The following is a 24042-nucleotide window of genomic DNA, read 5'->3' on the forward strand; positions in this document are numbered from 1 at the left end:
CGCAAACCGCTGCCCCACCCAGCTCGCTCCCCGTCCCCGGCGCCCTGGGAATGACCGCTGTCACCCCTTCCCCGAAACCTCCCCCCCACTCCCCGATCGGCGACTCCCGCCCCGGGGCCTACCCCCCAAATATCCTTTACGCGCGACTCCCCACGAAACAATCAGAAATCAGTAAAGCCACTCGCACCGGGATCATGCTTAAGTCTTAATTTAATGGATAAAAACATTAAATTATCACACGCAACAATTTTTTTCCCATCAAGCTTAATAAATAGATTTTTTTTTTTAACACTGTACAAGAGACTGGAAAACAGGCTCCCAAGAAAATATAAATGAACCTCCTGCCACCCCTTTACCTATCTGGAACCCCCCCTTCCCCGATGGCCAAAGCAGGGTGTACACTTCATTTCTCTCTGGGCGCAGGTGGCTCAGACCCGGGCACGGCCTCACCGGGGCTGGGGCTTCCAAGGATCTGCCCCGGGGCCCGATCCGCGGTCCCCCCAGCCTGGGGCGCGGAGGAATCAACCGTTTAGGTAGTTGTTGCATGCAGGAGCCCCTCTCTGTCCAACACACCAAAAGGGGTGAGAAAAATCAACGAGAAATGCCCCCCCCCAAACACACCCCAGAAATCAACACCAACAAGCCACAAACTAGTGCCCCTCCCCGTTTCAGCACCGGGGGAGAGGAGTGAGGGGAGAAAGTATCTCTTCCCTCCTCTTTCCTTAGGAACCCGGTGGGGTCCCGTGGTTGGAGCCGGCGTCACAGCGGGGCCACCGCGTGCCCCTGCAGGATGTCCAGGACGTCCTGAGCCCCCGTCTGCCGCGCCAGCTCCACGGGCGTGAGACCCCCGGCGTCCCGGTGATGGAGATCGGACTCCCCGGCCAGGAAGCGGACCACGGCCGCATGGCCCTCCCTCACCGCCAGATGGATGGGGAGCGCCCCCGCGGCGTCGGGGGCGTTGACATCAGCGCCGTGCTCCACCAGGACCTTCAGGGTGTCCAGGAACCCCGTGCGGGCTGCGTCGTGGGCTGGGGTCGTGCCGGAGGCGTCCTGGATGTTGGGAGTGGCTCCTTGCTTCAGCAGCTCCAGGGCGATGGTGGGGCTGCCGAACATCATGACCTGTGTGGGGGCAGGGGGTCAGGGGGGCCCCAGGGGAGGGGGCCCGGGAAAAGGGGTCCCTGGGGAGAGGGGTCTTCCAGAACTAGGGAATACCAGAGAAGGATTCCTGGAGGGAATGGGGAAACCCCAAGGAACACAAGTCTCCAGGGAGCTGAGACCCCAGAAAACAAGGACTTCTGGGGGTCGGAACTCCAAGCCCCAACTCCCCAGGGAATAGCTCCACACACGCGCCCCCACAATGGAAAACTTTCAGGGAACCCAAGATCCTCCTCAAAGAACTAGAGGTCCCATGTCCCAGAAATGGGAAACCACCAGGAAATATGAAACCCTCTCCCAAGATCTGCCCTCCCCCCTAGAGAATGGGAACTGCCCCCCAAAGAATCTGATGGCTCCCTCAAAGAAAAAGGGGTGCTCACCAGGGGATTCAAAACCCCTTCTCCAGGGAATACCTTCCATATAATGCGGGTGCTCCCCAGGGTACCTGAGCCCCCCTCGATAAATGAGACCCCCCCATAAAATGTTCCCCAGGGAATAGGGACCCCCATGCAATCTGAAACTGTTCCCTCACTGGGAACCCCTTCCCCCAGCAACATATCAGGGAACCTGCAAACCCCCCAATAAAGGAAGATTCCCCAAGTAACCGGAGACCTCTGGGAGAACCCCCAGAAAACATGAAACCCTCCGACCAGGAATCGGCTTATCCCTCTTCCCCCCGTATAACACGGGGGAACCCCAAGAAACCTAAGCCGTCCTGGTGAAACCTGTTCCAACGAATAAGGACCTCCGGACTGGGAAAACTGAATCCCCCGCCCCCAGGGAACCAGGAACCCCCACATCCTCCTGGCAACCTAACCCCATCCACCATCCTCCCACCACGAAAGGGATCTCGGGGAACATCGTCAGTGCAGAGAGGGGGCGCCGGCCCCCCCAGTCGGTCCCCTCCGGGCCCAGGGGACCGGAGGGGAGGGCTCGGGGTCCCCGGCCTCACCTGCAGCGCCGTCTTGCCGAAGCGGTTCAGGGCGTCGGGATGCACCAGCTCGCGGTGCAGAAGGCGGCGCACCTCCTGCACGTCGCCCCGGGCCGCGGCCCCGCTCAGCCGGTCGCCGGCGCGGACCTCCTCCAGCAGCATGTCGACGCGGGCGGCCTGCGAAGGCGACCCCCGGCGCCCCCCACCACCACCACCGGCGGCGCGGTCAGCTCGGGCGAGGCCGCCGGCGCCGCGGCCCGAGCAGCCCTCCCGGCTCCAGGCTCCCGGCCCGGCCCGGTCCTCCCGTCGGGGGCTCCGGCGCGACCTCCGCCCTCCCCGCCGGCTCCTCCCCCCTGTCAGCCGGCCGCCGACGAGGGGCCGCGGGCCGGGCCCAGCCCTCCGCCGCCCGCCCGCGCCCGCCCCTTGGGGGCCGGGTCCCCCCCAACTCACCCTCCCTCCTCCTCGACGGGCGGGGTCTGCTCTGCTCTGCGCCGCCGCTGCCGCGCCAGCCGCGGGGGGCGTGGCCAGGCGGCGGCCCCGCCCCCGAGCGCGCCCATTTGTCGTCTGGCGAACTAGTTACATGGTAGCCAGGCATCGGCTGCCCGGCGCGTGACCCTTCCGCGGCCCGCCCACGCGGCCCGTCCAGCCAATGGCGGCGCGTCGCCGGGGAGGATTCGGGCCCCCGGAGTGGGCGGTGTCGCTTCTGATTGGCCGGGACGCTGCGACCGGTGGGCCGCTGGCCCTGGCGGGGTTTTCGGTTTTCAAACGCGCCGGGCGGGCGGGAAGGCGGGCGGGTTTAACGGACCCGAGGGAGCGAGGCCGGGGGCAGGGGTGGAAGGGAAGCGGGGCAGGGGCCGCCCCGCCCGGATTGCACCCCTGGGCCGTGCGATCAGCGTTCATTAGATCTTCCCGAGAGCTGGGCGCTTTCGTTTCATTCCTTCCCGCAGTTTGGGCGCCGGGGAGCGCGCATTCAAACACTGGGATGAAATCATTTGAGATGGCGAGCGTTCAGCGCCGTGAGGACGACAAAACGGGGAGACGGGGTGGGTGGGTGAGGAAGGGAGCAGGTTCTGGCTCAGACTGGGAAGATGGGAGTCGGCCCCGGGCGAGGAGGAAAGTTCACGCCGCAACTGCCATGTGGGCGAGCCTGGGAGGCGGGAGGCGCGGCCGGAGGTGACTACGGGGACCTTCGTGCAAAGATTTACTGAGCCACTACTGTGCACGATCGCCCAGGTGGGCCCTGGGCGCTGGGGAGAATGGACGCCCGGAGTCTGGGGCTGGAGAGGACAATAATGCAATCTTCTTTGAGCGGTGAACGCTAGGAAGCTGATAAAACGGGTAAGTGATAGATGTTTGGGAAAGGAAGGCAGGTCAGGGAGGGCTTCCCGGAGGAGGTGACATTTCTCTTGCGGCTTGCAGGGGAGGGAGGGAGCCAGCCATGTGGCTCTCTGGCAAAAGGCAGCTAGAGAACAGCAGATGGGAGTTAGCCTGGCTGTGTGCAGGAACAGTGAGGAGGCTTGGAACCGAGTGAGCGAGGGGAAAAGTGGGTGAAAGTGAAGGCCAGGAGGTGACAGGGCAGATCAGGGCTTGTGGGCTGCGGTGAGGACTTGACTTTTACTTTTAAACGGGTGGGAACCTTGGGAGGGTTCCGTGCAGAGGAGGGTGATCTGACTTAGACATTATCAGGCGCCCGCTGGCAGTCATGGGGGGAAATGACTAGGGCGGGGCAAAGGCGGGACTCCTGGCCGTGCACCCCCATTTCCTCCCGGGAGCCATGCAGACGATGGAGCTGCATTGTGCACGTGAGCGGCCCACTCCCATCTCAACACCCCAGTCCCCGGCCCAGCAAGCACACCGGCAGTGGCTAGGATCATCTTTTTAATGATACCCTAAAATTCAGAGGAATGGACCAGCGGGGCCTCTGAGCTCAGCAGCTGATGGAGGGGCCCCCGACACCCCCTAAGGCAGGTCATTGAAAGAAGGCACTCGTGAGAGGGGTCTTGAGCCCCTCCACTATTTCTTCATATAAAATTGGGGATCACCGCGAGGGTGCGGGGTACCGGCCTATGGAAAGAGGAAGAGGCCAGAACTGGGCAGGATACTGAGATTAAAAAAAAAAACTGCCAAGTCAGGGGCCTGCCCTCACTGTCCTTGCCCCGTCACCCTCTGGGACCTCCCTCCCTCTTTAAAATTCCCAGCTGGGGCCTGGAGAGAGGGGGAGCCCCCACTTTCTCACGTTCATGCCCCATCTCTTCTCCTTCTAGGTGGTCCGAAGTTGATAATCTGCAGGGAGACAGGAAACAATGGGATGGACAGAGACCATCTCAGAATTGGGGGAGAGGGAACCCCAAATCCATCCCCTGCCCCAGCACTCCCGAGCCAGGCCCAGAGTGTCACCAGGCTAAGGTTGGAGCGCAATGAAGGGACAGTAACCACGGCAACGGGCTGGTTTCCAGGCGGCGGAGGTGGGGACCGCACGCCCTGTTTTAAAGGTGGGCAAGGCCAGGTGGCACAGTGACAAAGAGGGGCGGCCCTGTTGGGTTTGGGAGCGCTTCTGAGCCGGAATAGGGTCAAAGCCCCGAGTGCCACCCCCATGTCCCCGACCCCGTCCCCCGGGGGCGCGAGATGGCCTTACCACCACTCTGGGTGATGTAGCGAACCCAGGGCAGGGCCTGATAGCCACTTTTCTCGATGATCTTCATGTATCGGACCTGGAAGGAAAAAGAGGTGGCCCGAGCTGGGAAGGGAGAGACAGGTGGCGTGACACCATGTGTGCGTGGAAGGGGGTGGCACAGGCCAAAGGGAGGGGTGGAAGGAGAGGGGACCCAGGCAGAGCGTGGGAGAGGCACTGCGGTTGGGGGGATGACAAGGCATGCAGGGGAGGGGTGACTCCAGCCACGGAACACGGGAGGTGGCCTGGACCGAGAGGCGGGAAAGAGGGGGACTGCGGGCATCAAGGGGAGGTGACTCCCTGCCCACTATCCTCACCTGGATCCCGGAGACAGTAAAATAGGGGATCTCGAACTTGACCCCGATGGGGGGCCGGCCGTCCACCTCCTCCTTCTCCACACTGGGCAGGCCAAAGTGGGCTCGCATCAGGTACTCTTTGCCACCCTGAGGGCACACGGGGACGTGAGACACACCGGGGGCTCCCCCGTGCCCCCAGACCCTCCCCGTGGCAACACATGGAGCAGGGATGTCTGCCAGCCCTTTTACAAGACAAGAAACTCAGCCAAAGCTTCTGACCCCGAAACCTGACTGGGGACGGTTATTCAGGTCCTGAGGACACCCCAGATGCCAAGGACAGGCCATATCCTCCAGGATGGCCTTATCCATCCTGTTTCCGGGTTGGGCAAACTGAGGCTCCACGGGGACAGGTGGGTTTGCCAATCCCACCCAGCTCTGAGAGGCGAGGTCCGGGATTCGAACCCAGAGCCTGTTTCCTCGAGACCAGGGTGGGGAGAAGGGTGCTTAACCACCAGTATGTGGGTGTGCGCGATTCTCTGTTTTGCCCCCACTCAGCGGGGGGCAGGTCAGGTCTCTCCACCCCACTCCCACTCCCACCCTAGATTCCACGCCTGTCCCCATTGCTAACCGGGAAGGACTTAATACTCCAAATCACGACGTTCTTCTCCGGCACGTACTTGGCACTGCCCACACTGGTCTTGAAGCGGGGGGAGTCGGCGTCGCTGGGGACGGGCACGGAGATCTCCACGCTGTTAGCCACCGACTGCTTCTTGAACTGCCCCTTGGCCTGTCGGGGAAAGAGCGTGGGGCACTGGGAAGTCACTCCTGCGTTCCGCCAGTATTCACCAAGCCCTTCTGGGCACCATCGATCTCATCGTGGGCCTCTGTAGCCCTGGGGTGGGGTCGTGGGGGCCTCTTATCCCTCCCGCCCATTTCACAGGTGAGAAAACCAAGGCACAGAGACAGTAAGGCATTTGCCCCAAGACGCCCAGCCCACAAGAAAAACTTTGGAGGCTCTGCTTCTAGCGCTTTCCACAGGGATGGTGCCAACCACCTTTGCCTGGTTCAAAAATAACGCCTCCCCCCACCCCAAAAAAGTGAGCCCATCGCAGAGGAATTTTTGTTTGAAGGTGGATTTTGCTGGGTCCCTCTTGTGTCATGCACCTCCCCTTCCCAACCATTTGCTAAAGTAAGAACCATTCCTAAGGTCCATTTTACAGATAGGGCAACTGAGGCACAGAGAAAAAGAACACTTTGCCCCAGTTGCACAGCTGGTGACTGGCACAGCGGGGATGCGAACCAAGCTGTCCCTAACCATCACGTGCCCTGCTTACAAATGAAGGACTAAATTATATTATCTACATATCTAGCACTGTGTGACCCGCAACAAGCATTTATCCCAGGGATGCTATCCCAGCTATTATTATATCATTAGTGCTTTGTTTACTAATTTGGGGACTGGGTTTGGGGAGGTGGGATCAGGGACAGAAGACCTGGAGGTAAGGCAGGAGGGCGTTCTTTCTAGAAAGCACCAGATTTAATGGCCCCTTTCCCTTTCCCTGCAGATATGGGGCTACTGAGGGGCAGCGAGAACTTCCTGGTGACCACCCACCCACAGCCCAGCTCCCCAGAGGCCCCAAAACTAGGGAACAAAGTCAAGCCTAACAATGCAGACTCTGGAGCCAGGCAGACCTCCATTTGAGGCAGGGTCCCCCCTCTTCCTAGCTGAGTGACATCTGAACCCCTCTGGGCCTCAGTTTCCCCATCTATAAAAGAACAAACTACATGCTTTGGAGGAGCTCTTGCTCGGGGCACTGGGAGATATGTCCAGGGCCATTCACGGTAGCACAAAGCACAGCCGCCGGGAACTGAAACCATCCCACATGGGAATGGACAGATGCTGTGGTTTCTTACACTGGAATATTACACAACAGTAAAAATCGGTGGATGCAATAGCAGCTGAAAGAATCCAATATCTAGAAATAAATTGAGTCAAGGATATAAAGGATTTATACATGGGAAACAAAACATTGCTAAAAGAAATCAAAGAAGACCTAAATAAATGGAAGGGCATTCCACGTCATTCATAGATTGGAAGACTAAATATCAAGATGTCAATTCTATCCAAAGCAATTTACAGATTTGACTCAATCCCAAACACAATCTTCTTTGCAGAAATGGAAAAGCCAATTATCAAATTTATATGGAAGGGTAAGGGGTCCCAAATAGCAAAAAAAATCTTGCAAAAGAATGAAATTGGAGGACTCACTTTCCAATCTTAAAATATGTTACAAAACCACAATAAAACAGCATAGTACTGGCACAAGGACAGACATACAGACCAATGGAACAGAATTGAGAATTCAGAATAAACTCTCACATTTATGACCAACAGATTTTTGACAAGGATGCCAAGTCTACTCAATGGGGAAAGAATAGTCTCAACAAATGTCACTGGGAAAACTGGAAATCCACATGCTAAAGAATGAAGGAGGACCCCTACCTCACACTATATACAAACATTAATTCAAAATGACCCAAAGACCTAAATATAAACACAAAATCTATAATAAAGTTCCCATAAGAAAACACAGGGCTATTTCTTCAGGACCTTGTATTAGGTAATGAATTCTTAAGACTTTACATCAAAAACATGAGCAAAAACAGAAAAAATAAACTGGACCTCATCAAGATAAAAAACTTTTAGGCATCCAAAGACATCAAGAAAGTGAAAAGACACCCTACAGAACGGCAGAAAATATTTGGAAATCGTATATCCAATAAGGGTTTAATATCCAGAATATATAAAGAAGTCTTCTCACACAACCATAAAAAGACAAACAACCCAATTAAAAACTGGGTCAAGAACTGGAATAGACATTTCTCCAAAGAAGATAAAAAATGGCCAAAAAGCACATGAAAAGATGACATTAGTCATCAGGGAAATGCAAATCAAAACCACAATAACACCAATATGGACTAACTACAATGTGTAAACTCAGAATTGATTCTTAGAGCACAGCTTATCAGGGGAACGCTTATTGTAATGGTCCCTGGGTTGTAAGCTCTTACAGCAGTCACATCTATTCCTGAATCGTAATGGCTGTCTCCAGATTCTGAGACGCTGATCCCGTTGTGTATAACCTGATTGATCTCGAACATTGGGTATCTGCGTGACACCTGAAACTCAGAGCTAGAGCTCGGCAGATATGGATGTTAGTATTAGCACATACAGCAACTGTTAAAAAAGCTGAAAAAGAGTCCAGACTTCAACTAGAGATATGAATGAAACAGATGTGGTTTGGACGAGGGCAAATCGGGCCAAAGGGTAAAGGATGATACTGTGTTTTAAAACTTCAACTTCTGTGTGAGACCAAGGGAAGAGATGTTTAGTTGGTGTAGGATCTATATTTACTAAACAATTTAACTCATACAGTTTGTTCAAATACCATAATTACAAGGAACGTTTAATAAGGAAGTGAGACCTGGTAGGTTTGCAACGTCAGTGTGAAATAGTGACACATCCCAAAGTAATTTGGGCAGAGAATAAAAATATATATGCAAGGCCCCCCTGTGGAGCTGGGGAAAAATGAGGATGTGTTGGGCTTCCCCACCAGGGTTGTTGCTGATGTTCTCACAAACATTGAGGACAAGCAGTTTGATGTGCTGAGCCCTCTTTCATAGGACTTGCCCTTATGGAGCTCATTACTGCAAAGGAGAGGCTAAACCTGCTTATAATTGTGCCTAAGAGTCTCCCCCTAGGTAACTTTTGTTGCTCAGATGTGGCCTCTCTCTCTAGCTAAGCCAACTCCGTGGGTTAACTCACTGCCCTCCCCCATATGCGGGATCTGTCACCCAGGGGTATGACTCGCCCTGGCAATGCAGGATATGACTCTTGAGGCTGCATCTGGACCTGACATCGTGGGATGGAGAACATCTTCTTGACCAAAAGGGGGATGCAAAATGAAATGAAGTTTCAGTGGCTGAGAGATTCCAAATGGAGTCGAGAGGTCACTCTGGTGGACATTCTTACACACTATACAGATAACCCTTTTTAGGTTTTAATGCATTGGAATAGCTAGCAACAAATACCTGAATATCAAACTGCAACCCTGTAGCCTTGACTCTTGAAGACAGTTGTATAGCAATATAGCTTACAAGGGGTGACAGTGTGATTGTGAAAACCTTGTGGATCACATACCCTTTATCTAGTGTATGGATAGATGAATAGAAAAATGGGGACAAAAAACTAAATGAAAAATAGGGTGGGAATGGGGGGATAATTTGGGTGTCCTTTACTTGCATTTTTTATTCTTATTTTTACTTTTTCTCGTACAAAAAATGTTCAAAAAATAGATTGGGGTGATGAATGCACAACTATATGATGGTGCTGTGAACAGCTGATTGTACACCATGGATGATTGTATGGTATGTGAATATAGCTCAATAAAATTGAATTTAAAAAAAAAAAGGATTTGGCCACTGTGTGTGTGTGTGGGGGGGACATGACACAATGAGATACCATTTCACACCCAACAGATTAGCTACTATTAAAAAAAAAATAGGAAGATAAGTGCTGGCAAGGATGAGAACTAGGAATGCTTGTGCTTTGTGGAGGGAATGTAAAATGGTACAGCAGCCATGGAAGACAGTTTTCTGTTCCTCAGAAAATGAAGTATAGGATTACCATATGACCTGGCAATCCTATTTCCAGTTATATATCCCTCCCCCAAAGCACTGGTTAATAATAAAGTTATAAAACTGGTTAATAATCTAGTTATAAAAATATTGGTTCATCAATTGTAACAAAAGTACGCTACCAATGCAAAATATTAATAATAGGGGAAAACTGTGTGTGTGTGTGTGTGCACGGGGGTTATATAGGAACGCTGTACTTTCGGCATGAATCTTCTGTAAATCTACAACTATTCGACAAAATAAAGTTTTTTAAAAAAAGGACGGATGAGCTATAGCTCCTTGGATTCATCTCAAATCAATGTTATATGGAAGCAAGTAATATATACAAAGATTAAACAACCCATATGGCATGATTCCATTCACATAAAGGTCAGAAACAGGCAGAACGAAATATTCAAGTGTGCCAGCGGGGATGGCAAAAGTATAAAGGAAAGCAAAGAAATCAGTCATGTAAGATTCAAGCTGACTTCTGAGAAGATGGCAGATTAGGAGAAGCAGAGCAAAATTCTCCTCCATGGAAAACACTAGATAAAGAACAGAAAGTGCTTCCAGAACAGCAGGTCCAGGGTGCCTCCGGCCGGGCAGGGACTTCTACACCACATAGTGAGGACGGAGCTGGAGAGGCCGAGAGACTGCATTTAGGACGGGTGAGTGTTCAGCCAGAAGGCTGCCGGGGACGGGAGGCTGGCTGGGGTGATAGCCCTTTGCAGCCCTGCAGCCAAGAGCTCCCATGCTAGAGCCAGCTGCCGAGAGTGGCACAAGCAGCTTTCTAAGTCCTGTGCACCCATCTCAGCAGTTGGCTGGGGAGATAACATGAGGGAACTCAGAATTTGGCAGTCTTGTGACAGCAAATATTGTTCCTCCACAGAAGCCTGCGGTGTGCACAGCCAAGATGCAAGGGTGCTGCATGGAAGTGTCAGGAGCCCTCTGCAACCCCAGGGACTTGTAGACGCACAGCAGACAGGGACTGCAGTGCATTTGAGCTGCAAGGTGAGACACGCACATCCACAGCGCCAGGGTAGTCCACTCACAGCCCCAGGAACTGCCAGGACCACTGCAGCCTGGACTGGACTCCCTGCCAAACCGTGTGGGACCTGCTCCCCTCCCACGGGGCTGGAAGTCCCCAGTGCACTCGGAAAATTAGTGCACTGACTGAATTTCCACCTGGTTTGGACCCTGCCCAGTGCAGAGATAAAGTTGGGAGGAGCTGGCTTGAGAGTAAGACGTGGCTCAAAAGTGCCATCTGCTGGTAGGACAGGGAAAGTACACTCCACCAAGCTGTAGCTCTGCCAAATTACAGACAAATGTTCAAATAATCCTGCACATCCTAAAAGAAATCTATCCAGATAAGCAAATGCTACATGGCCAACAACAACAGAAAATTATAAAGCACCTGAAGAAATCAGAAGATACGGACAACCCAAATGACCAAAATGAAAAGCCAGAGGAGACACTGAACTTGGAGAAAATAATCAAAGAAGTACACACAAATCTCCAAAACGACTTCAGTGAGATGCCCAAGGACATAAAGGACATCAGAAGGCCGTCAAAGAGCATAAAGAAGAATTTGAAAGAGTCAATTAAAAAATAATAGATCTTATGGTAATAAAAAATACTGTTGGGCAAATAAAAAATAATTTGAGGAGGGAGGGGCAAGATGGTGGCATAAAGAGGAGTGGAATTTAGTTAGTCCCCTGGAATAATTAATAAACAACCAGGAACAACTAGTAACTAATCTGGAACAACTGCTGGGGGACAACTGTGACTGTCCACACATCGTACACCAACCTAGATTGGGTGGAATGGCTGAGATCGCAGCATAAAATCTGTAAGCAAAAACTGCAGAACCATGCCGGGAGCCCCCTCACCCCACAGCAGGCTGAGCTGTAAGACCTTGCTGTGGGAGAAAGCAGCAGTCCCAAAGCAAGAAGCAAGCAAATATAGCTCAGCCCAGCTCCAACTGGGGTTTTAGTTAACAAACGTAGACTGCTCAATACAAACTACAAACATAGACAAACCCCTAACAAGCAGCAAAGTACCCTGAGGTTGCTCCCAGTGGAGAGGAGGTGGAGCTGACAGAAAAAATAAATTAAATTGAAAAAAAAAAAAACAGAGGCTTTTAGAGACAGATGACCTTAGAGAGCCAGAAAACTCCTGTGTCCCAGGAAAGGGAGCCCAGAAGACCAAGTACTATCTCTAGCTGATGGGCAAAACTGGGGGGCCGTGGACTGGCTCTGAAGAGGGGTTTTCTTTCCCTTTTTCTCTCTCTCAACCTGAGTTTCTCCGTGGAGAAAGCCTCAGCCATTTTCAGTTCTCAGCTCTCTGACCCAGACAAGGGTGGAGATAGCAGAGTCAGAGAGAGTTTGCAATGCTCTGACCCAGATGGGTCCCTAATGAATATAGATGCAAAAATTCTCAACAAAATACTTGCAAATTTAATTGAAAGACACATTAAAAAAATCATACACCATCACCAAGTGGGGTTCATCCCAGGCATGCAAGAGTGGTTCAAAATAAGGAAATCAATGTAATACAACACATTAACAAACAGAAAGGGAAAAATCAAATGATCATCTCAATAGATGCTGAAAAAGCATTTGACAAAATTCAGCATCCTTTTTTGATAAAACCACTTCAAAAGGTAGGAATTGAAGGAAACTTTTTCAATATGATAAAAGGCATATATGAAAAACCCACAGCCAGCATAGAACTCAACACTGAGAGACTGAGAGCCTTCTCCCTAAGATCAGGAATGAGACAAGGATGCCCGCTGTCACCACTGTTTTTCAACATTGTGCTAGAAGTTCTAGCTAGAGCAAGAGAAAGAAATAAAAGTCATCCAAATTGGAAAGGAAGAAGTAAAACTGTCATTATTTGCAGATGATATGACTGTATATTTGGAAAATCCTGAGAAGTTGACAACTACAGCTACTTGAGATAATAAATTCAGCAATGTAGCAGGATACAAGATTAATGCACATAAGTCAGTAATGTTCCTATACACTAGAAATCACCTAACTGAAGAGATAATCAAGAAAAAAATTCCATTCACAATAGCAACTAAAAAAATCAAATACCTAGGAAGAAACTTAACCAAGGATTAAAAGACCTCTCTACATAGAAAATTACATGTTTTTACTAAAATAAATAAAAGGGGACCTAAAGAGATGGAAAGATATCCCATGCTTATGGATAGGAAGGCTAAATATCATTAAGATGTCAATCCTACCCAAACTGATCTACAGATTCAATGCAATCCCAATCAAAATTCCAATAACCTACTTTGCAGACTTGGAAAAGCTAGTTATCAAATTTATTTGGAAGGGAAAAGAGCCTTGAATTGCTAAAAACGTTCTAAAAAGAAAAATGAAGAGGGAGGACTTACATTTTCTGACTTTGAAGCTTACTATAAAGCCACAATAGTTAAAACAGCATGGTACTGGCACAAAGATAGACATATCAATCAATGGAATTGAATCAAGAGTTCAGAAATAGACCCCAGATATATGGTTGACCGATCTTTGATAAGGCCCCCAAATCCACTGAACTGGGACATAACAGTCTCTTCAACAAATGAGGCTGGGAGAGCTGGATATCCATATCCCAAAGAATGAAAGAGGACCCCTACCTCCAATCTATACAAGAATTAACTCAAAGTGAATCTAAGACCTCAATATAAGAGACAGTACCATAAACTCCTAGAAGATAATGTAGGGAAACATCTTCAAGACCTAGTGTTAGGAGGTTGCTTCTTAGACCTTACACCCAAAGCACAAGCTATGAAAGAAAACATAGATAAACGGGGACTCCTCAGAATGAAATTTCTGTACCTCAAAGGAATTTGTCAAAGACGCAGCCAACACAATGGGAGAAAATATTTGGGAACCATGTATCTCATAAGAAACTGCTATCTTGCATATATAAAGAAATCCTACAACTCAATGACAATAGTACAGACCACTCAATTATAATATGAGCAAAAGATATGAAAAGACATTTCTCTGAAGACAAAATACAAATGGCTAAAAAACATATGAAAAAAATGTTCATCTTCACTAGCTGTTAGGGAGATACAAATTAAGACCACAATGAGATATCCTCTCACGCCAATAAGAATGGCTGCCATTAAATAAACAGGAAACTACAAATGCTGGAGAAGGTGTGGAGAAATTGGAACTCTTATTCATTGCTGGTGGGACGGTATAATGGTACAGCCACTGTGGAAGACAGTTCGGTGTTTCCTCAGAAAACTAGATATCAAGTTACCCTACGATCCAGAAATTCCACTTCTCGGTATATACCCAGAAGATCTGAAAGCAGGGACACCAACAGACATTTGCACGCTGATGTTCATAGCGGCATTGTTCACAATTGCCAAGAGATGGAAACAATCCAAGTGTCCTTCAACAGATGAATGGATCAACAAAATATGGTATAGCTGTATGATGGAATATTACACAGCAGTTAAGAAGGAACGAGGTCTTTAAACATATGACAACATTGATGAACCCTGAAGACCTAATACTGAGTGAAATTAGTCAGACACAAAAGGAGAGATATTGTGTGTTACCACTAATGTGGACTCCATGAATAATGCAAAATAAGTGTCTTATAATGCAGAATAGAGGGGACTTAGAGATAGACAGAAGCTTATGACAGGGGAAGGATAATTAATACGTACAGACATGATAATAAGGGTGAACTTAATGGTAAGGATATGGACAGCTACTAAAGCTACTTGTTAAATTGTAAGTTGAAAGCTATCCCCTTTTCGTATCTGTGTTTTTTTCACAATAAGGAAATAATTGAAACTATGGTACTGTAACTCATAACATTTTTGGAAATTTCCTATATAACAACTTGTTAAATCTTACTTTGAAAGATATTACCTTTTTGCATATATGTTATATTTCACAATAAGGAAATAAGTGAAACTGTGGAACTACACCCCAGAACATTCTTTGAAGTTTGCTCTCTAACTACTTGCTAAATTGCCCTTGGAAAGTTATCACTTCTATGTATATATGTCATATCCTACAATAAGACAAAATGATTAAAAAAGAGATGCTCAGTTGAGCAGGAATCTCAAGGAGGTGAGGGAAGGAAAGAGGGAGCCATGGGCAGAGTTAGAGGAAGAGCAGAACATGCAGATGCCAAGGTGAGAGGGGGAACCAGGCGCTGCACAGGGGGGAGTGTGGTTGCACCAAGATGAGGGGTCTGGGTGGTGGTGGGAGAGGAGCTCAGAGCGGTGAGGGGACAGACAGGGGGACAGGATCTCGCCTCCTTCCCAGCTCACCTTGACCATGATCTCCACGCGGCTGTGGGAAAACTTCTCTATGACGGACTCGATCCAGATCAAGGGCTTGACCTGAGGATGGAGGAAAAGGGGAGGGAAGGGTTTTCAGAAGCTCTGGGCTCAACCCCCGCCACCCTCAGGGGTGCCCACCTCACCTGGGTGCTGAGGCGGTAGGACATGAGCTCAAAGTCGCCGTCGGGCGGGATGAAGGAGATGGTGCGGTCGTTGTCAAAGCGCGAGAGCCGCACGCACTGGTGAAACTTCACGTCCTCCAGCTCCACGGACTTGTTCTTGCTGCCTGAAACTCAGAGCCGAGCGTGTGGGGTGACCCTCCGGCCACTGCCGGCACCCCCGTTTTACAGACGAGATGAGGGCACCCGAAGCCGTAGTGCCCTCATCTGGTCCCCACTACGCTCTCTCCTCCACCCACTAGGATGTCAGCTCGGGAGGGCAGGGATTTGTGGGTTTTCTTCACTGCCACATCCTCAGAGCCTAAAACTGAGCCTGGTATACAGTAGGCGCCCAATAAATGTGGAAGGAAGGAAGGAATTTTGCATGATGGAAAAGCAGCTGCAGTGCTGCCTGTGACCAGCAGAGGGCGGGCGAGCTCTGACTGCAGAACTGGCTGCAATTGCCCTGGGTCCCCGGGTGGGACTTGGTGGGGACACTTACGGCCAGTGAGCTCAAAGAGCACGCGGTCATTGAGGCCGAGCCGCAGCTCCGGCATGCCCGACAGGAAGACTTTGAGCTTGATGGTGCCCACGATCTCGCTCAGCAGGACGCTGCCGTTGGCATTAACCTGGGGGTGCAGGAATGGGGTGGGAGTGGATGCCATGAGCTGGCCTCAGGGAGGGAGCTCCCTCCCCAGCCCCCAGGCCCCCCGCTGGGGCCAGGTCAGGGCTCACCAGCAGGTTGACAGACTCGATGACATCGATGAAGACCTCGTTCTTCTTGTACTTGAGGCCCTCCGAGCGCCAGGACACAGCGTTGGTGACGGTGGGTGGCACCCGGGACTTGCCCGTCTCCAGCTTGTTGCTCTGCTGCGTGATGTACCTGGCAGGTGGGCGAGCAAGGGGACGAGCGGCTGGACCCAGGGACACCTCCCCAGCCCCTTTCCTGGGCTCCGTCCACTGGGCCCGGCCCGGGGCTGCCCCCATGGCCCACTCACTCCTGCAGGATCTTGCTGTCCGTGGTCTGTGGGAAACCAAAGTCCATGAGCTCATCCAGCAGCTCGTAGACGATGACAAAGTTGTCCCGGATGCTCTCCTCCTCCAGCTCTTTGAAGTACTCGGAGAATACCTGGGGGGTGGGGGTCGGGGTGGTGGTGGGGAGGACAGATAACCACGTGGATGTGACCAGTGTGGCTCGGGCCATGGGCTGTGCTGGATCTCCACTCATGCAGCCAGCCAGCCCACAAGCATTTATGGAGCACCCACTGTGTGTGTAATCAGCCAAGCAAGCCAAGAAGTAAGAAAATCCAGGAGGATTTCTGGGAGGAGGGAAACCCTTTTGGGGGGGGGCCGTGGACCCCTGTGTTTCTGGTGATGTCTGCAAATCCATCACAGAATAAGAGACGTAAATGCGGAAAATAAAATACAGGGGACGACAAAAGACACCCATGATACAGAACCACACCCAGGTTCAGGGACCCCTTGAATTCTATCCACGGGTCCTTGGGGATCTGGGGACCCCCAGCGGAGAGTCGGTGAAACCCCAGCAGAGAACCCCTCGCTCGTACCGCTGGGGGCCCACCTCAGGGCCTATGCTCTCTGCCCAGGACCCTCTTCCCCCAGCTCGCCCCACAGTGGGCTCTTTGTCTGTCGTTCAGGCCTCTAGCTCGAAGATCACCTCCCGAGAGACATCCTACGTGAATGTCACTGCCAGAGTGACACCCTAGCTACTGGTTATCCCACTGTCCTATTTAATCCCCTCATCTCTGCAGGGTGTTGTCTTGATCCCTTTAATTAACCTCCGAGAGCTAAGAGGGCAGGGACCGACCCCATCCATGGCTGTGTCCCTTTATCTGGCAGAGAGGAAGCAAGTCAATGTTTGCTGTCGAGAACGGCACCTAGCAAATGCTCAATAAGTTGTTACTGGATGATTATGAAAACATTAGCAAAATGCTAACAGTAATAGTGAGCATTTATTGAGTACTTACTGTATACCGAGCACGGTTTTAGGCATCCTCACACATAGCAATTGGATTAATGTGTACAACCCTGAGGCAGGAATGATTACTCCCAGTTTAAAGGCCCAGAGAGGGGATGTGTCTTGCTTAAGGCCACACAGCCAGGAAGGAGGGGAGTTGAGATTGGAGCCCAGGCCCTCTGGCTGGGGATGGAGCTGACACTCCCTGTCCATAAGCAGCCAGTGAAGACACAGTGTAATGGGGCTTTGATGGGGGAAGCACAGGCAACCCAGAGGCATCTCCCAGGGAGGATGGGGAAGGCTTTCCTGGAGAAGTGAATCCTGAAAGAGGTGGCTGGACAGACAGACAGAGCAGCCGGCCAGCGGGGTGCCAGCACCTACCTCCACCACCTTGTAGAGGAAAGAATACACCAAGGAGGCGTTTGCATTCTTCAGTGTGGTAGCAACCACTGCAGGCAATGAGGTTAAGGAAAAAGTGCTATTTGAGAGGATGGGGGGTCGGATGGCACCCAGAACCCCCTTGCCAGCCCCCCAGCACCACCCCGATCTCTGGCTCCCCGTGCACCCAGCTGGAGCCACCCACGTGCTGTGTGGCTCCTATCCACAGCCCACCCTCTCTGGGCCAGGGCCTGCACCTGGCTGGATACAGTAGAGGTTACTGTGCTTGATCCACAGGAAGTGGACACGGCCGTGGCTCAGCAGCGGGGCCAGGATGCCCTCCTCCTCCTGCTGCACCAGCAAAGGCATGAAGTACTCGATTTCACTCATGGCTACATCACCTTTGTAGTTGCGGCTGATCAGGGGCTGGGGATGGGCAGAGAGGGCCGGGCCACCGGTCACCACCGGGATTCCGGAACCTTCCATCCCATCCCAGGGCATTGGACTGCCCGGTTCTGGCCCCGCTTCCTGGCAGAGGGGCCTGGGCAAGGCTCTGTCGGCCTCTCTGTGCCTCGATTTCCTCCTCAATGAGATGGGTGCATAGTGACAACAGCTAATGCCCATGGAGCCCTCGCCAGGCACCAGGGGCTGGGCTCTAAAGATGTGTCGTTGGCTCACTTATTTCACGCTCACCGCCACGCTGTGCTGTAAGGGGTGATCAGTTTCCCCATTTCACAGATGGGCAAGCTGAGGCTCTGTAAGTTTATGAACCATGTCCAAGAGAAGTGCAGAAACTGGAAATTGAATCAAGGTGGCCTGGCTTGAGAATTCCGACTCTTAGCTAGGAATTCACATGCAGCAAACTGGTGCCGTGGGAAGGAGGGAAGGAAGGATGGATGGGAAGCAGGGAGGAAAGGCAAATGGGAGGGAGGGAGAGAGGAAGAGAAGTGGAAGGGAAAGGAAAAAAGAAAATAAAAGATTTCACCCATATAGCTTCCATAGCTGGGCCTGGTAGGAGAAAGCTCAGAAATAATAGTAGTTTCTTTCTAAGGTTAATGAGCTGAGTGTTGAGAACAGGGAGAGCCACATCTTAGCTCCCAGTGTTATTATCAGTGATTATTTTCACCACTAGCATCACTTCTCCTGCGATTGCATTAGATTACCAGGCAGGTGAGGGGCTTCGGGACGGTCACCTGCAGCCCCCCGGGGGGATTAGGACCTGGGTCCCGGCCGCCTGCCCGGATATGGACGCCTAATGTTTGCAGCGGGGCTACAGGGCCCTGCGCTTTACACGCATCGACTTTTATCCATTCTCGCTGGGTGGGAGCCTCTGTTATTCGCACTTTTGTGAATGGGGAAACTGAGGCTCGGCGAGGCGAAGCTCCTGGCCCCAGGGGCACCGCTGATAAGCGCTGGAGATGGGATCCCCGGGGTTGGGGGTGGGGGACGGTGGGCTCCGAAGCTCGGGTCGCTCTCCCGGGCCTCCCCGGCAGGGGCGGAGAGGCGGCGCTCCCGGCGGCCTCACCTGTTCGCGGCCCCCCACCTCGCGTCCGGCCTCACCTTGCCCTTAACATCGAGGATGAAGACGGCCGAGGCGGACATGGTGGCGACCGACAAACCCGGGAGGCGGGGAAGGAGCGCTAGGAGCGGATGGCGGCGCCGCTTCCTTCTTCCTGCGGAAGCGCTCGCGCCCAGGTGAGCGGCCAGGTGAGCACCTCTTAAAGGGGAAGCCGCCAGGTGCGCCGCGCTGTTGGCCGACCGAAAGGCCACGGCGGAGAGCGGGGGGGGGGGCTGGGCGGGGCTTGGGACCCGATAGCTGCGCGGCCTTACTTTGCATTTGCATCCAGAAGGGCTGGTGGGCGCAGACGTCAGACCATCAATTCATCCATCCATCCATCCATCCATTCATCCAACCATCCATCCATCCACCCATCCCTCCATCCGTCCCTCCATCCATCCACCCAAATATCCATCCATCCATCCATCCATCCAACCATCCATCCATCCATCCAACCATCCATCCATCATCCATCCATCCAAACATCCATCCATCCATCCATCCATCCCTCCATCCACCCATCCCTCCATCCATCCCTCCATCCACTCATCCCTCCACTCACCCATCCATCATCCATCCCTCCATCCATCCACCCATCCATCTACCCACCCATCCATCCATCCCCCATCCCTCCATCCATCCAACCATCCATACAGCCACACATCCATCCATCCATCCATCCATCTATCCCTCCATCCCTCCATCCACCCACCCACCCATCCATCCACCCATCCATCCATCCCTCCCTCCATCCATCCATCCCTCCATCCCTCCATCCACCCATCCCTCCATCCATCCACCCACCCATCCATCCATCCCTCCATCCCTCCATCCATCCCTCCATCCATCCATCCATCCATCCATCCAACCATCCATACAGCCACACATCCATCCATCCATCCATACATGCAACCATCTTTTCTCTCTTCTATCTCACCCAAAACTCACCAGCCCCAATTGGGCAGAGACTTTGTCCTGCAGTTGGCCGTGTCCCCAGCACCCAGCACAAGCTTGGGCACACGGTAGATGCTCAATAATATTTGCCAAATTCATTTGTTCATTCATTCATTCATACAATAATTAATTTAGTTCTTCACTCCCAAGATTTATTCACTAGTAAATTGTTTCAATCAGTGACAGGAATTGTGGGTAGGACTCTGAGTAGGACAAACACAGCTGTTTTCATTATTATTCCTAATATTACACTTATTCGTTCATTCAAAAAATATAAAGTTCCTACTATGTGATGCTAAAATGTTGATAGAATGTTTAAGAGATAAGTGGTAGTGATTATGATGATGACGATGATGACAACTCTATGATTACATATTATTATTCATTCGACAAATATTTATTGAGCGCCTACTGTGTGCTGCATCGGCCCTTTGGAAGCACCTTTCACCATGATGAGTCACACAGTGAGTGAGCATCTCTGTTCTCTGTGGGTGGGCAAATGGACAAGGCATTGCCCTCACTCTTGGTGGGGCAAGAGATGGACAACATATAAACCAAAAAAAAGAGATGTTTCCCAATGGGGACAAGAGCTCCGGGGACAACTGAACCCAGCTGGGGAGGGGTGGTAGAGAGTAAGTGGGGGGCTGGGAGGCAGCAAAATCAGAGAAGGAGCTGGCATTTTGCAGAGGCCCGGAAATGATGTCACAGTAAGAGGATATTATTGTCAGTGAACATTTGCCCAGCCCTTGGCGTGTTGGGGGACTTACCGGCTTTGTGTCCCTGAATTTTGAGCCGGGGCCTGGGATGGGACAAAGAGGGCATGACGTCCACGAGAACCCAAGGGAAGGTGCCTCTGTGAAGCAGCTGGCAGGAAGTGGTTACTAGTATGGCTTTTGTTGTTGTTGTTGACGTGTGTGTGGCCAAGTGTGAAGGGGGGATGGGGGGCCCAGCTGGTTTGGGCACCTGGCCCCCTCTTCCCAGCTTGCCGTTGGCACATCTGCAAAAAAGGGTTAATAAGTGTCCTCCCCTCCTTGGATTATTGCATAGATTATGCAAGTTATTATCTACAACATGACGTGGATCAGTGCCTGGGATGTAGCACTGATCATTGGTGTCAGCTACTGTTACCAGCATGTGAGTGAAAGAAGCCAGACACCGAAGGACAGACGTCATACAATTCCACATCTAGGAAATAATTAGGATATGCAAATTCAAGAGACAGAAATTAGAATGCAGGTTACCAGGGACTGGGGACTGGGGAGTTAAGGCTTAATGAGTAGAGTTTCTGTTTGAGGTGATGGAAAAAGTCTTGGTAAAGGATGGTGGGGAGGGTAGCACGACCCTGTGAATGTAACTGACACCTCTAAATTGTGTACTTGATCGTGGTTAAAGTGGGAAATTTCGTGACTTATATATATGCTACCACAATCCAATTTTTAAAAAAAACCAACATCAAACTGTACAACTCAAAGAATGAACCCTAAGGTGAAGTATGGATTTTAGTTAGTAATATAAATATGATAATATTGTTTCATCAATTGTAAAAAAGTAAAGGAGCAGCACATGCAAAATGATAATTACAGGTTATGGGAATGCTCAGGAATGAGTATGGTTTGTTAATTTCTGGGGGGTGTGGTAGGAACAAGTTCACAGAAATGTAGTTATTTTAGGTTATTTGTTTTCTTTATTCATTTGTTGAGTTATAGTCTGTTTATTTTCTTTGGGTAGGGTAGGAACATTTTGGAGCAATATCGTTACTTAGGTTATTTTTTTTTTTTCTTATTCCTTTGTTTTGATTTTGTTTGAAATGTTTTTTTACTGTTTGTTTTCTAATTTTTTTGATAAAGTTAAAAAAAGCAATGATTGAATGTGGAAAAAAAGTAAATGAACAATGAGGGGAGGAGGGGAATGGAATGTTTTGGACGTTCTTTTTTATTCTAATTTTTCTTTTATTTTTTGTAGTAATGACTGTTCAAAGATTGATTGTGGTGATCAATGCAAACTATGAACAACTGATTGTACACTTTGAAGGACTGTATGTTATATGAATATATCTCAATAAAATTGCATTAAAAATGTTAATCATAGGGAAAGCTGTGTTGTATGGGAACTCTGTACTTTCTGCATGATTTTCCGTAAACTTACATCTGCTCTAAAAAATAAATTAAAAAATAATAAATAAAAGCACAGGTGCTGAGTTCCAGGCTCTTTCCAGCACACACTGGCTGGAAGGCAGGGGCTACGCACTAAGCCACCTGTGCCTCAGTTTCCACTTCTCCTCAGTGGGCGTAAAGAGTGGCGGTGCCCCCGCCCAGGGCTGCGCCTGGGGTTTGCAGAGTTACTAGGAAGAGCTCTGGGCTTAGATCAGCTTCTGCAGAGCTGCTGTTCAATCCCACGACCCCAAGACATCTGCGATCCTAAGGGCAGGGTGTTTTGGGGGCGAGTGGGGAAGTGAAAGGGACCTGCTCCCGGGAGGGAGGAAGGGACAGGTGTGGCAGGGCCTCCAGGGGGTGACACCCCAAGGGCCTGGGCCTCACCTCTCCTTCCCCAACCCATCTGAGGGTGGGGGTGGGGGTGGGGGACCTGGGAGGGGAGGGGCGGAAAGTGAGAGAACAGCCTCCTCCCATCTCTCACCGACCACAAGGACGGCTGCAGAGCACATTTGTAGAGCATCCTCCCACACTGTTCTTGTTCATCTTTAGTGGAAAAAGCAGAAGCACAGAGAGGTTAAGCCACTCACCCAAGGTCACCCAGCCAGGGGCAAGGGAGTCCGGTTCCAGAGCCCGGGCCCGGCTGGGCTCCCAGGCGCTCTGCTGTATGGCCGGGTCGGGATCCCAGTGGAACTATTGCCAACAAATTGGCTTTCTCTCTCTGCATGTGGGAATCCTCACCACCGCCCTTTGAATTAGGGACCCGCTATCGTTTCCATTTGACAATGGAGAAACTTGAGGCTCAGAGAGGGGGAGGCACAGAGACGGCGAGTGACTTGCAAATGGTCACCCAGCTGGGATGCAAGCCCTGCAGAACCCAAGCTCTAATGCTACCTCGGCTCAGAATTGGGGAGGGGGGTGGTTCCTGTGCTCCCACCAGCCCCCCTGCTCAGAAAGCAGCTAGGGGCGATCTGGGCATCCCTGAGTCTTACAAAGGCCCCTGTCCCCAGGGCCTGCCCTTGATGAGATGTTTTCAGGCAGTTAACAGAACCCAAAAGTCTGGGCCCAATGTCCTGGAAACTGAAACTCTAGGCCTGTTTGGCTGAAAAATTCATCAGCTCAAAAGCTTCAGTGGGGCTGAGAACAAGAGCGGCTCTGTCTGCTGACACCCTGCCGGCCTCAGCTGCAACCTCCCCTGCCCCCCAGGGGCGGTGGCCTTACCCCAGTTCCACCCCCCGGGGGCCTGCCTTTGGCCTCTGTCATTCTCTTCTCTATGCCTTTAAGGGAATCTCTGTGAAATGCACACCTGCTCTCACATCCTCCATGGCTCCCCATTGTCCTGGAGCTCTCCCCAACTCCCCACCAGCTGACCTCTGCCACCAGGCTCCGCTTAAACCTGCAGCCCCCAGACACAAGTTGACTTCAGTAATTTATAATTTCAGTTCCTCTCTCTCCCTCTCTTTCTCTTTCCTCTGGCTCCTGACCTCTGTGGGCAGAACGCCCTCCCCTTTGCTTTCTTCACCTCCATCTCACTCAGCTCTCAGCTCTCCTCCTTGGGAACTCTCTCTCTGACCTCTCACCCCAGGTCCAGCCCAGATTTGTCCTCTGAACTCTCCCAGTGCCCTGTGCTCCCCACCACAGCCCAGCTGGGTGGCACTGGAAGTTTTTTTTGTTTGTTTGTTTCTCTCAGAATGAGCCAACTTATTTTTTTTTTAATGCAATTTTGCTGAGATATATTCACACAGCAAAGAAACCATCTGAAGTAGACAGTCACTGGTTCACAGTGTTATCACATGGTTATGCATAC

General features: G+C 51.1%; 2 protein-coding genes across 5 annotated transcripts; both read right to left on the bottom strand.

Moving 5' to 3' along the window:
* Positions 1–192: 192 nt before the first annotated feature.
* Positions 193–2585, bottom strand: CDKN2D (cyclin dependent kinase inhibitor 2D). Of its 2 annotated transcripts, XM_037818333.1 has the most exons (3): positions 2537–2585; positions 2108–2263; positions 193–1119 (listed from the first exon to the last, which is right to left on the bottom strand). In XM_037818333.1, exons 2-3 carry the CDS (start codon positions 2246–2248, stop codon positions 760–762), a joined length of 501 nt encoding a protein of 166 aa, XP_037674261.1. In that variant the 5' UTR covers positions 2249–2263; positions 2537–2585; the 3' UTR covers positions 193–759. The 2 variants fall into 2 exon arrangements, with proteins under 2 accessions (XP_037674261.1, XP_037674260.1); XM_037818332.1 differs by lacking the exon at positions 2537–2585 and having other exon boundaries at positions 288–1119; positions 2108–2427.
* Positions 2586–3976: 1391 nt separating this feature from the next.
* On the bottom strand, positions 3977–19265 carry AP1M2 (adaptor related protein complex 1 subunit mu 2). 3 transcript variants are annotated; one of them, XM_037818293.1, is made up of 13 exons: positions 19134–19265; positions 17843–17999; positions 17577–17644; positions 16216–16346; positions 15953–16100; positions 15720–15846; positions 15203–15351; positions 15048–15119; positions 5682–5840; positions 5075–5200; positions 4722–4797; positions 4323–4369; positions 3977–4150 (listed from the first exon to the last, which is right to left on the bottom strand). In XM_037818293.1, the coding sequence occupies exons 1-12, from the start codon at positions 19173–19175 to the stop codon at positions 4347–4349; spliced, it is 1278 nt and encodes a 425-aa protein (XP_037674221.1). In that variant the 5' UTR covers positions 19176–19265; the 3' UTR covers positions 3977–4150; positions 4323–4346. The 3 variants fall into 3 exon arrangements, with proteins under 3 accessions (XP_037674221.1, XP_037674222.1, XP_037674220.1); XM_037818294.1 differs by having other exon boundaries at positions 3977–4369; positions 15203–15345; XM_037818292.1 differs by having other exon boundaries at positions 3977–4369.
* Positions 19266–24042: the final 4777 nt, after the last annotated feature.

The sequence above is a fragment of the Choloepus didactylus genome, chromosome 25 (genome assembly GCF_015220235.1).
Source record: "Choloepus didactylus isolate mChoDid1 chromosome 25, mChoDid1.pri, whole genome shotgun sequence".
NCBI classification, from domain to species: Eukaryota; Metazoa; Chordata; class Mammalia; order Pilosa; family Megalonychidae; genus Choloepus; species Choloepus didactylus.

Excerpts from the sequence above, each read along its gene's own strand:
- CDKN2D (XM_037818333.1), bottom strand. The coding sequence starts at position 2,248 with ATGCTGCTGGAGGAGGTCCGCGCCGGCGACCGGCTGAGCGGGGCCGCG. Across the intron at positions 1,120-2,107 it reads TCGGCAAGACGGCGCTGCAG|GTCATGATGTTCGGCAGCCC; the intron begins GTGAGGCCGGGG and ends GCCCCCACACAG.
- AP1M2 (XM_037818293.1), bottom strand. The coding sequence starts at position 19,175 with ATGTCCGCCTCGGCCGTCTTCATCCTCGATGTTAAGGGCAAG. Across the intron at positions 18,000-19,133 it reads TCCTCGATGTTAAGGGCAAG|CCCCTGATCAGCCGCAACTA; the intron begins GTGAGGCCGGAC and ends GCCCATCCCCAG. Across the intron at positions 5,201-5,681 it reads GGAGTATTAAGTCCTTCCCG|GGTGGCAAAGAGTACCTGAT; the intron begins GTTAGCAATGGG and ends GTGTGCCCTCAG.